Source organism: Schistosoma mansoni, chromosome 7 (genome assembly GCF_000237925.1).
Source record: "Schistosoma mansoni strain Puerto Rico chromosome 7, complete genome".
NCBI lineage: Eukaryota > Metazoa > Platyhelminthes > Trematoda > Strigeidida > Schistosomatidae > Schistosoma > Schistosoma mansoni.
The window spans coordinates 5,012,128-5,025,847 of record NC_031501.1 but is presented as its reverse complement, the minus strand read 5'-3'; the positions used below and the strand labels follow the sequence as shown (position 1 = coordinate 5,025,847).

Below are 13,720 nucleotides of genomic sequence, written 5' to 3'. Positions count from 1 at the left end.
AAAGCTAAAAACATCAAATGAAAAGTCATATGATGAGCAGGAAAGTAGACATCAAAATATATTATCAACTAAGGCTCCGCCGGCTTCCATTGAATTTACAACGGATCAAAACCGCAGTAGTCAGCGATGCTGATAAAGATAATATTGCAAAAAAGGCTGACAGCATACGCGAGAGGATCAAGCAAACGAGTACTTAATTGTATAACATGATGGAAGACGAAAAAATTAATGTGCGACAGAAAAAGAAAACAGTATTGAGCCAAAAATTGAGGGGATTGACACAAAATGACACCACGAAAATGGCCACGCACCAGTAACAACAAATTATCCAGGCGACAGGTAGAATCTTCGAAATTATGGATTCACAATTATCAATATAAACTCATAGGAGCAAGCGGATTTAAAATAACTAACAAAGAATAATTCAACGACAAAGGAAATGGTGCAGAACGCAGGACTAAAACAAATGAAATTCCATTATATTTATCAGAACAAAAATAGAACGAAAAAAAGTTCTCCGATGATTCACAGGAAGAAATACAATCTTTAAAACAAAATACTAAGAAATGTCCACATGTATATGATTGGGTGAGCACACATTGCATGCATTGGACAACACCTCGTGACTTCCATGCATCATCGTCGATGCGTTATCCACTAGTGTTGGTCACTACACCTCAGACAGATTCACAAACACACAAGAACACGCACACAGGCACATTGTCCAGTTGACACATTTCCACCACATCCAACACTCGATCGACAAGTAACGGTGTTGTCAAGTGATCTGATGTGGTGTCGAATGCCTACACATACGACTAGTCACCGATCTCATCAACATTCCACAACACGTCAATTAAGGAAACAAGTGTGTGAACGAGATTACCTGTGTGTCGAGAAGATTCTCCTCACTGGCACCGACACCAACACCCATGTGACTGATCGAGTCAGAGTCTGTTGAAGTGTCTCTGGTCTCATCGTCTCCGGTCTGACGTTCACTCGTCGATGCTGGTTGTTCACTTGACACCTGAAAGTGAAAGAGATCATGGAGTGTATTAAGCTCGAGTGTGTAGTGTGCAGTATTTGGTGCTAGATTGTGACTGTGTGAGACCTATGCATTATATTGGTGTTGTCATGATTTCTGTTTTGTAGTGGTTGTGTGGATGACGTGTCAATGGTGAATTGGTCAGACCAATCCTCATCTGACAAGTAATGGGCGACAGTCACACCCAACCACATCACACCTCTACTCACTGAATCCACTGAAAATACATACAATGACAGTTGGTGGTGTGTTCATTCTCACGTCACAGATTTTCACAGCATCTCATATCACACATTCACACAACTTGTCAATCAGTCAGCTCATCGACGTTGTCTGCAGTCACAATGCACCATTCAGTCAGCACACATATTTGCTGTTGACAACCTCGGTCGGAATCCCAGTCACATCTCCATCAGGTCACTCACCCATTGTCACTCACATATACTGACTGTCAATCTCCACATGCATATGATTGGGTGAGCACACATTGCATGCATTGGACAACACCTCGTGACTTCCATGCATCATCGTCGATGCGTTATCCACTAGTGTTGGTCACTACACCTCAGACAGATTCACAAACACACAAGAACACGCACACAGGCACATTGTCCAGTTGACACATTTCCACCACATCCAACACTCGATCGACAAGTAACGGTGTTGTCAAGTGATCTGATGTGGTGTCGAATGCCTACACATACGACTAGTCACCGATCTCATCAACATTCCACAACACGTCAATTAAGGAAACAAGTGTGTGAACGAGATTACCTGTGTGTCGAGAAGATTCTCCTCACTGGCACCGACACCAACACCCATGTGACTGATCGAGTCAGAGTCTGTTGAAGTGTCTCTGGTCTCATCGTCTCCGGTCTGATGTTCACTCGTCGATGCTGGTTGTTCACTTGACACCTGAAAGTGAAAGAGATCATGGAGTGTATTAAGCTCGAGTGTGTAGTGTGCAGTATTTGGTGCTAGATTGTGACTGTGTGAGACCTATGCATTATATTGGTGTTGTCATGATTTCTGTTTTGTAGTGGTTGTGTGGATGACGTGTCAATGGTGAATTGGTCAGACCAATCCTCATCTGACAAGTAATGGGCGACAGTCACACCCAACCACATCACACCTCTACTCACTGAATCCACTGAAAATACATACAATGACAGTTGGTGGTGTGTTCATTCTCACGTCACAGATTTTCACAGCATCTCATATCACACATTCACACAACTTGTCAATCAGTCAGCTCATCGACGTTGTCTGCAGTCACAATGCACCATTCAGTCAGCACACATATTTGCTGTTGACAACCTCGGTCGGAATCCCAGTCACATCTCCATCAGGTCACTCACCCATTGTCACTCACATATACTGACTGTCAATCTCCACATGCATATGATTGGGTGAGCACACATTGCATGCATTGGACAACACCTCGTGACTTCCATGCATCATCGTCGATGCGTTATCCACTAGTGTTGGTCACTACACCTCAGACAGATTCACAAACACACAAGAACACGCACACAGGCACATTGTCCAGTTGACACATTTCCACCACATCCAACACTCGATCGACAAGTAACGGTGTTGTCAAGTGATCTGATGTGGTGTCGAATGCCTACACATACGACTAGTCACCGATCTCATCAACATTCCACAACACGTCAATTAAGGAAACAAGTGTGTGAACGAGATTACCTGTGTGTCGAGAAGATTCTCCTCACTGGCACCGACACCAACACCCATGTGACTGATCGAGTCAGAGTCTGTTGAAGTGTCTCTGGTCTCATCGTCTCCGGTCTGATGTTCACTCGTCGATGCTGGTTGTTCACTTGACACCTGAAAGTGAAAGAGATCATGGAGTGTATTAAGCTCGAGTGTGTAGTGTGCAGTATTTGGTGCTAGATTGTGACTGTGTGAGACCTATGCATTATATTGGTGTTGTCATGATTTCTGTTTTGTAGTGGTTGTGTGGATGACGTGTCAATGGTGAATTGGTCAGACCAATCCTCATCTGACAAGTAATGGGCGACAGTCACACCCAACCACATCACACCTCTACTCACTGAATCCACTGAAAATACATACAATGACAGTTGGTGGTGTGTTCATTCTCACGTCACAGATTTTCACAGCATCTCATATCACACATTCACACAACTTGTCAATCAGTCAGCTCATCGACGTTGTCTGCAGTCACAATGCACCATTCAGTCAGCACACATATTTGCTGTTGACAACCTCGGTCGGAATCCCAGTCACATCTCCATCAGGTCACTCACCCATTGTCACTCACATATACTGACTGTCAATCTCCACATGCATATGATTGGGTGAGCACACATTGCATGCATTGGACAACACCTCGTGACTTCCATGCATCATCGTCGATGCGTTATCCACTAGTGTTGGTCACTACACCTCAGACAGATTCACAAACACACAAGAACACGCACACAGGCACATTGTCCAGTTGACACATTTCCACCACATCCAACACTCGATCGACAAGTAACGGTGTTGTCAAGTGATCTGATGTGGTGTCGAATGCCTACACATACGACTAGTCACCGATCTCATCAACATTCCACAACACGTCAATTAAGGAAACAAGTGTGTGAACGAGATTACCTGTGTGTCGAGAAGATTCTCCTCACTGACACCGACACCAACACCCATGTGACTGATCGAGTCAGAGTCTGTTGAAGTGTCTCTGGTCTCATCGTCTCCGGTCTGATGTTCACTCGTCGATGCTGGTTGTTCACTTGACACCTGAAAGTGAAAGAGATCATGGAGTGTATTAAGCTCGAGTGTGTAGTGTGCAGTATTTGGTGCTAGATTGTGACTGTGTGAGACCTATGCATTATATTGGTGTTGTCATGATTTCTGTTTTGTAGTGGTTGTGTGGATGACGTGTCAATGGTGAATTGGTCAGACCAATCCTCATCTGACAAGTAATGGGCGACAGTCACACCCAACCACATCACACCTCTACTCACTGAATCCACTGAAAATACATACAATGACAGTTGGTGGTGTGTTCATTCTCACGTCACAGATTTTCACAGCATCTCATATCACACATTCACACAACTTGTCAATCAGTCAGCTCATCGACGTTGTCTGCAGTCACAATGCACCATTCAGTCAGCACACATATTTGCTGTTGACAACCTCGGTCGGAATCCCAGTCACATCTCCATCAGGTCACTCACCCATTGTCACTCACATATACTGACTGTCAATCTCCACATGCATATGATTGGGTGAGCACACATTGCATGCATTGGACAACACCTCGTGACTTCCATGCATCATCGTCGATGCGTTATCCACTAGTGTTGGTCACTACACCTCAGACAGATTCACAAACACACAAGAACACGCACACAGGCACATTGTCCAGTTGACACATTTCCACCACATCAAACACTCGATCGACCGACTCACTGATTCACACTCTAATTCACACAACCAAACTCAACTCAGTCATTTTTATCACAAATTTTTACATTCACAGTCGACCTTTCATGCACCACATATATCTAGGATTGCCGACTCCAGTGAGAATCATGAATACTGAACGACGAGATCAAACATCACATATCAGTCGCACATACCACCTCACAATGTATGCATTGGGTTGGACAATGCCACGTGACTTCAACGGATGGTCGACAATGCTTCGTCGAACCAATGTTGCTCAGCACACATCAGACAGATTCAAAAATACTGAAAAACACATGCACACATAACGACGGTGGCTACGATCACGGTGTCGACATGAGACGTTTCGACCTCATCACATACTCAATGGATCCTTCACTCCAAATTCAAGTGATCTGATAGGAGACACACCGTACAAGTACTTACGTGGCAACGCTCACACACAATTACACAGAGAGTGAGCGAGAGAGAGAGTCACAGTCACAGTCATAGACACAGACACAGACACACACACACACACAGATTGACAAATTTATCAAAATTCTACAACACTGCAATGAACGAAACAAGTAGTTGAATGGGATTACCTGTGTTCTTTGAAGATTCTCCCAACTGGAATCGACACGGTCCATGTGACTGACAGAATGGGTGCCTGTCGAAGCGTCTCCACTCACATCTCGCTCAGCTCCGACTTCCTCTGTCAGTGCTGGTGTTCCATCTGTTACCTGAAATAGAATGAGACCACAGAGTGGATTAGGCGCGAGTGTGTAGTGTGCAGTAATTAGTGTGGGATTGCAAGTGTGTGAGACCTATGCATTATGTTTGGTGAGACATTCATAGTGTTTTAGTGGTTGTCTGGATCACTTGTCTGAAGTGAATTATTCGGCACGCTCGTCACCTAACATGTTCTCCTCTAACCAATCATCTGCCTCCCCTTCACCCAAATCGACTCAACACATTCTCTGAAGAATCCATGTGCCTGTCGAATAGCATCTTTGTTCCTTGTCCGCCTACACTGAAACACACTCACTTACTCACACTCTACTTCACACAACCAAACTCAACTCAGTCATTTTTATCACAAATGTTTACATTCACAGTCGACCTTTCATGCACCACATATATCTAGGATTGCCGACTCCAGTGAGAATCATGAATACTGAACGACGAGATCAAACATCACATATCAGTCGCACATACCACCTCACAATGTATGCATGGGTTGGACAATGCCACGTGACTTCAACGGATGGTCGACAATGCTTCGTCGAACCAATGTTGCTCAGCACACATCAGACAGATTCAAAAATACTGAAAAACACATGCACACATAACGACGGTGGCTACGATCACGGTATCGACATGAGACGTTTCGACCTCATCACATACTCAATGGATCCTTCACTCCAAATTCAAGTGATCTGATAGGAGACACACCGTACAAGTACTTACGTGGCAACGCTCACACACAATTACACAGAGAGTGAGCGAGAGAGAGAGTCACAGTCACAGTCATAGACACAGACACAGACACACACACACACACAGATTGACAAATTTATCAAAATTCTACAACACTGCAATGAACGAAACAAGTAGTTGAATGGGATTACCTGTGTTCTTTGAAGATTCTCCCAACTGGAATCGACACGGTCCATGTGACTGACAGAATGGGTGCCTGTCGAAGCGTCTCCACTCACATCTCGCTCAGCTCCGACTTCCTCTGTCAGTGCTGGTGTTCCATCTGTTACCTGAAATAGAATGAGACCACAGAGTGGATTAGGCGCGAGTGTGTAGTGTGCAGTAATTAGTGTGGGATTGCAAGTGTGTGAGACCTATGCATTATGTTTGGTGGGGCATTCATAGTGTTTTAGTGGTTGTCTGGATCACTTGTCTGAAGTGAATTATTCGGCACGCTCGTCACCTAACATGTTCTCCTCTAACCAATCATCTGCCTCCCCTTCACCCAAATCGACTCAACACATTCTCTGAAGAATCCATGTGCCTGTCGAATAGCATCTTTGTTCCTTGTCCGCCTACACTGAAACACACTCACTTACTCACACTCTACTTCACACAACCAAACTCAACTCAGTCATTTTTATCACAAATGTTTACATTCACAGTCGACCTTTCATGCACCACATATATCTAGGATTGCCGACTCCAGTGAGAATCATGAATACTGAACGACGAGATCAAACATCACATATCAGTCGCACATACCACCTCACAATGTATGCATGGGTTGGACAATGCCACGTGACTTCAACGGATGGTCGACAATGCTTCGTCGAACCAATGTTGCTCAGCACACATCAGACAGATTCAAAAATACTGAAAAACACATGCACACATAACGACGGTGGCTACGATCACGGTGTCGACATGAGACGTTTCGACCTCATCACATACTCAATGGATCCTTCACTCCAAATTCAAGTGATCTGATAGGAGACACACCGTACAAGTACTTACGTGGCAACGCTCACACACAATTACACAGAGAGTGAGCGAGAGAGAGAGTCACAGTCACAGTCATAGACACAGACACAGACACACACACACACACAGATTGACAAATTTATCAAAATTCTACAACACTGCAATGAACGAAACAAGTAGTTGAATGGGATTACCTGTGTTCTTTGAAGATTCTCCCAACTGGAATCGACACGGTCCATGTGACTGACAGAATGGGTGCCTGTCGAAGCGTCTCCACTCACATCTCGCTCAGCTCCGACTTCCTCTGTCAGTGCTGGTGTTCCATCTGTTACCTGAAATAGAATGAGACCACAGAGTGGATTAGGCGCGAGTGTGTAGTGTGCAGTAATTAGTGTGGGATTGCAAGTGTGTGAGACCTATGCATTATGTTTGGTGAGACATTCATAGTGTTTTAGTGGTTGTCTGGATCACTTGTCTGAAGTGAATTATTCGGCACGCTCGTCACCTAACATGTTCTCCTCTAGCCAATCATCTGCCTCCCCTTCACCCAAATCGACTCAACACATTCTCTGAAGAATCCATGTGCCTGTCGAATAGCATCTTTGTTCCTTGTCCGCCTACACTGAAACACACTCACTTACTCACACTCTACTTCACACAACCAAACTCAACTCAGTCATTTTTATCACAAATGTTTACATTCACAGTCGACCTTTCATGCACCACATATATCTAGGATTGCCGACTCCAGTGAGAATCATGAATACTGAACGACGAGATCAAACATCACATATCAGTCGCACATACCACCTCACAATGTATGCATGGGTTGGACAATGCCACGTGACTTCAACGGATGGTCGACAATGCTTCGTCGAACCAATGTTGCTCAGCACACATCAGACAGATTCAAAAATACTGAAAAACACATGCACACATAACGACGGTGGCTACGATCACGGTGTCGACATGAGACGTTTCGACCTCATCACATACTCAATGGATCCTTCACTCCAAATTCAAGTGATCTGATAGGAGACACACCGTACAAGTACTTACGTGGCAACGCTCACACACAATTACACAGAGAGTGAGCGAGAGAGAGAGTCACAGTCACAGTCATAGACACAGACACAGACACACACACACACACAGATTGACAAATTTATCAAAATTCTACAACACTGCAATGAACGAAACAAGTAGTTGAATGGGATTACCTGTGTTCTTTGAAGATTCTCCCAACTGGAATCGACACGGTCCATGTGACTGACAGAATGGGTGCCTGTCGAAGCGTCTCCACTCACATCTCGCTCAGCTCCGACTTCCTCTGTCAGTGCTGGTGTTCCATCTGTTACCTGAAATAGAATGAGACCACAGAGTGGATTAGGCGCGAGTGTGTAGTGTGCAGTAATTAGTGTGGGATTGCAAGTGTGTGAGACCTATGCATTATGTTTGGTGGGGCATTCATAGTGTTTTAGTGGTTGTCTGGATCACTTGTCTGAAGTGAATTATTCGGCACGCTCGTCACCTAACATGTTCTCCTCTAACCAATCATCTGCCTCCCCTTCACCCAAATCGACTCAACACATTCTCTGAAGAATCCATGTGCCTGTCGAATAGCATCTTTGTTCCTTGTCCGCCTACACTGAAACACACTCACTTACTCACACTCTACTTCACACAACCAAACTCAACTCAGTCATTTTTATCACAAATGTTTACATTCACATTCGATCTGTTATGCTTTAGCTTGTGTATGTTTTTTCGATTTCATTGATATTGTAGTTTATTGTGTCATTTATTTCGATTATTCTTTTCTATATTTTGTCATATGCTTTTTTGTGGGTTATTGTTTGCTTGTTGTTTTTTAGGAGTATGCTTTTTTTATCTGTTTTTCTTCGTGTATTTTTTTATTATTTTCACTCTGGATTATTCTTTATCTTTTTCATTCTCTTTTTTCGCGGCGTTTCTGCTTATTTTGTGTAATTTTGTCTTTGTGTTTATTTTTGTTTTTTTTTACTTTTTGCTACTTAGTTTTACACAACTTACATTTTTTGATAAACGTATTACATTGGCATCCTTATTTCTTGTTGCTTTCCTGGTAATTGTTCCAGATAGTATTTTTTTTGAACTTTTATTCGTTTATTTATAATTAGCTTCTTACATGAATTTTCCATTAACTCGTCTTGTTTTTTATATTGGGTTATTGAATGTCTTAAACCAAACGCAGCAACATTCAAATCTTACATGCCTTTTGAAATTTTTATTCGTAATCTTTTTGAATAAAATTATATGAAGTTTTTGGTTGGATATCCGTTTCTGTCAAAGTTCCGTTTAATTAGTTTAATGAATTAAGCAAATACTTCTATACATATTTATTCAGTGTTTATCAAAGTATCACAAGTTTAATTCTTTGGAGTGTTTGGGGTTGTTTTGAACATCGGAGTTAATTATTCAATTTTATAAAGGTGAATAGGGGAGACCTTTATTTATGGATAACCTTTGAGTGAAGCTAAACTGACCTTGAGAGTATCCACTAAATAACTGTGACCAAACGACGGTTATAAACCAGTGTGAGGAATTAGAATTATGAATGATAGTTGATGGTCAAGGTTAGGAATTAGATTTGAAATTTTCATCATGAACTGACATCAGCTATAAAGCCAAAACTCTATTTAGCCAATTGAATGTGTGAATTTCCTTATGAGATTTAATTGGGAAAATGTGTATTTTTAATTTCTTTACTTAAATACAAATAAGAAGAATTACTATCAGTAAACAATGTGTTTCGAATGAATTATGACGTCGTGTTTATTTAACAGGGTGTACACTAAGGTGCAAGGAAGTTGAAAAATGTTAAAGACGAAGCATATTTCAGTAATTTTATTGTAAAAGAAATGTCAATGCAGAATACTTTAACCTCTCTAGTCTAAATTGATGAAATTTACTGAACTACTATTATATACAACTATGGAATAGAATATTGATTTTTATACTTTATATATTACAATGGTATAAAGCATCACAGTATATTCTTGTTTTGTTCAAGAAATTAACCAAATGGTGTTTGTACAATTCAAAAAAAAATTATTCTATCATGTTACCATATGCATACATATATATGTTAAAACCATATAAAACACACCTGGCCAGAGATCTGGCGGTGTTCAGTTACCAGGTACAAAATTTCTTTCGATAGAGACTACTTTTGTCGACATTTATTTTTATTACTACATGTGCGTAAAATGAAGATTTTTTTATAGAACGACTTTCAAATAATACATAGACACAAAACGCGACTAGGTATTTGGGGAGATTGAAATAAATTGCATGGATAATTCCGACTGCAAAATGTTTGATCTGTCTACCATATATGTAAACAATTTTCGGTCGGAAGAAGTTAATCAAAGTGGTAATCAAATTAGATAAATATTTAGCAGTCGGATCAAATACATCCTCGAGAAGAAAGGCGGTTGGATTTTTATGTGATTTATCAGGTGAATTTTTTTAGACGGATAAACATCTTTTTAGTAATGTATAAGCATGATTCAACATTATTATTAAACTACTTCCAAAGAAAAAGTAAAAGTTTTTGTTAAGGATTGATTTATGTAGAACATTATTTGTTACTCTGTGTAAACATAGTTCCTGATTCAAATATTGTCATTGAATATAAATCTATATTGATATGCTTCAACAAATTCACTTATTTACCCAGGTTTGAATTAGTATTTACTTGGGATAATGGAGATTGTCTTATTCAAGGAGTTCTGCAAACATGTATCATGTAATTCGATAATCATTTGCTACAGTATCTCTACGTTTACTAGTAGTTTGTTAGTACAGGTTATGTATTAGATTGAAATTACAGGATTTTGAATAATCAATTAAGAGGAAAACAATAAGTTGTTACACTTTGTGGGAAACCCTGGGGATTTGTCGGTCTCTAGTTCGATTTATATGAAATAAGAGTTTATGTTTCACTGGACACAGTCTCAATAAACTAACAATGCTTACTTAGACTTTTAATAATATCTCTTCTTTCAACAGTATAGAGGATGGTACTACGTCAAGCCTCTATGGGTTATTCTAGTCTCTGGACAGACCAATCTATTTGATCTTCTGAAGCCACATTTTTACCTTGTTACTTATTCGCATATTAACCCTGACTGTTTTTATTTGAGTGTGTTAATTACTCACCCTATTCACTATGTGTCTGTAACATATTATGTTTGACAATAAATATCGAGTCATACTTGGTTAAAACCGAGTTGACTCACTTGCTTTCTTCATCGCATGTCATTTCGTTACGTTTCGCTCTCTCATCTCCACTTTCTTCGCTTCGTCTCTTCGATTGTCTGTACAGATCAACGATTGTGTGAAACATACGTATTTGAAATCCATTCTCGTATTTGACTTATTTTTATTCTGTTATTTACTGGCGTGATTCAAGTCAATGATTATTTGTGAGAGTAACCGGGAAACATATTAATAATCTATTAATCATTCATACAATCGAACTGGAGTCAGGTAAGAGGGCCACTAAAATACATATCATCGACGAATATTTTAAACGCACTCTCACATAATCATAATAACTCCATTGTTCAGTTTCATTGTACTTCTACGTTATTTATATTGTGAATATTGTAACTGTATTATTTTTATGAATACTCTATGAAAGGTTTTACGCTCAAACTAGAGTTAGAACCATCTTTTATTGTCAAGTATAATAAACACTGAAAATGACCTAGTAACTTTCAGGACCCTTATTAGACACTGAATACACAGAGTGTAAAAACATTAATGTATATAAAATGTGTATGATTTTTACACTGTTTGAATTTTTCAAGATTTGTTATTTTTGTTACTTTTGCTACAGATACTCATTTCTCCAAGAGGTATTAAATATTCCTGTAGGTTTGTCAATGAATTATACAGCCGATGGTTGTATGATTAAATTTTGTTGAATATTAGTAAGTGCCTCAATTTTACAACTTCAGATAAAAAAGGGGAAGAGGTACAAAAACGATTATAAGTTCTTAATCAGTAAAAATATTTAACAGGAACTCGAAGTGAAACTGACGGCGAGACTATAATTTATGGACGACCTTTGAACGAAAATTAAGTGACCTTGATAAATGTTAGCCAATCAGTAAACAGTCAGCATAGAGTAAAAATATATTATACAAAACCAAATAATTAAAGTGTATACACTTCTTTTATATGGTCTAAAAACTTGTCAAGGTTAGAAAAAGATTCAAAGGTTCCAAAATCGTAATGCATAAGGTAGAGGAAATCATCCATACGGCTCCATCATAGTTGGTCTCTGTGGCCATGATAAGGTCATAAAAACCCACTCAGCCTCGATCACATAGCTTCATTATTGTTTGTGTGTACTCAGGTTATGTAAGTTTATCATTTTTGTTATGGATATGTCCCTACAATACTCATACCGCTGAGCAGCCGAAGCTTCAGTAACATCTGTGATTATTGCAGCCAATTTTACTGGTGCTTTTATTATAAAGTTGGCAGCAATTATTATAATATGCCTTAGTCTCAATCTGGATCGCATGATAAAGGTTCCTATCCTAGCAAACGTCTTCCTTCAACATATATTACATCGAAGGACAACATCACGGTAGTCTGCACAAAGTCAACAAGTCATTTAGTACTCATAAGTACAAATAAAGGAACTTCTTAGTAGTTTCATTTGTTGTAGCCGCTTAATTGTCAAATCTTCTCTAAAATTCTCTGTGAACCGATCGTACATGAGGATCAAGTACTGAAATTGGCGCCGTAACCTTGATTTCAGCAACATAAATTATCATGTTTAATTACTTAATGAACTATGTCAAAGAGAAATCAATTTAATACGGCGTTCTTTTTTATTATCATGATTACTGAATGATTAGAATACTATGAATGAAGGGATTTTTCCCGTGTCATATATATATTTAACTAGTTTTAAGAAGTATTTTTCATCTTTTATCACTAAGACAATGTATACTGAGCAAAATGAAATATTTTCAATGATCAATGTGAAATAATTTCGTGTCTGTTAATCAATGAAAAAGGTAATTCTTAGATTATTAATAAGATATTGTTTTGAATACATTGGTACCGTAGTCAAGTTTGAAAAGTACCTGACTATTTAAAATTAAAATCGTCTTGACTCTGGAAGAATCATTTCGAGTTGAAAATTACTGTTATATGTAAAAACAAAAAATCTTGGCAAAATAGTCCTAGTACACCTAGAATACTTATAGAACCCCACATAATACCCATTCAAAATAGAGATTTTGTGTAACGGAAATTAAAGGATAATGCATATTTACTCAACGTACTAAATATCTTTATATTCCATAGTCTTAAACATCAACAGAATAATTTCATTTACTAAACATTTGAAATATGGTTTAAAAATAGATGAATAGATTCTATTTATAAACAACTACATGTTGTTGTTAAGGATTTGGTCACTTCAAGGAAAATTATTGAATCTAGTTGTTATGAGATCCATGTTACAAAACACAAAAAAGACTACATGAAATCAACTCTACATTGATTTTGTATCCGTTAATACTTTTGTAGTGAACAAGAACACAAGTGGGGACAATCTAGTGTATTCGACACGAAAATTACAGAATACCTCACTAAAATGTAAGAACCATGTAGTAAATAGGTAATTTGCAAAATAACAATCCATCATCTCAAACTTGACTTTTTCTTTCGCAAATATCAATTCATTGTCTTAGATTTCATTGTTCA

The 13,720-nt window shown here is 39.2% G+C and overlaps 1 protein-coding gene across 1 annotated transcript in view; it reads right to left on the bottom strand.

The window, feature by feature from the left end:
* Positions 1-13,720, bottom strand: part of Smp_153000 (hypothetical protein) — a gene marked incomplete at both ends in the record, with an annotated part of 69,624 nt that overhangs the window by 31,641 nt on the left and 24,263 nt on the right. Inside the window, one exon of the mRNA XM_018798672.1 lies at positions 8,167-8,304. Coding sequence (XP_018653591.1) covers positions 8,167-8,304 — 138 coding nt within the window. The remainder of the gene's footprint in view (positions 1-8,166; positions 8,305-13,720) is intronic.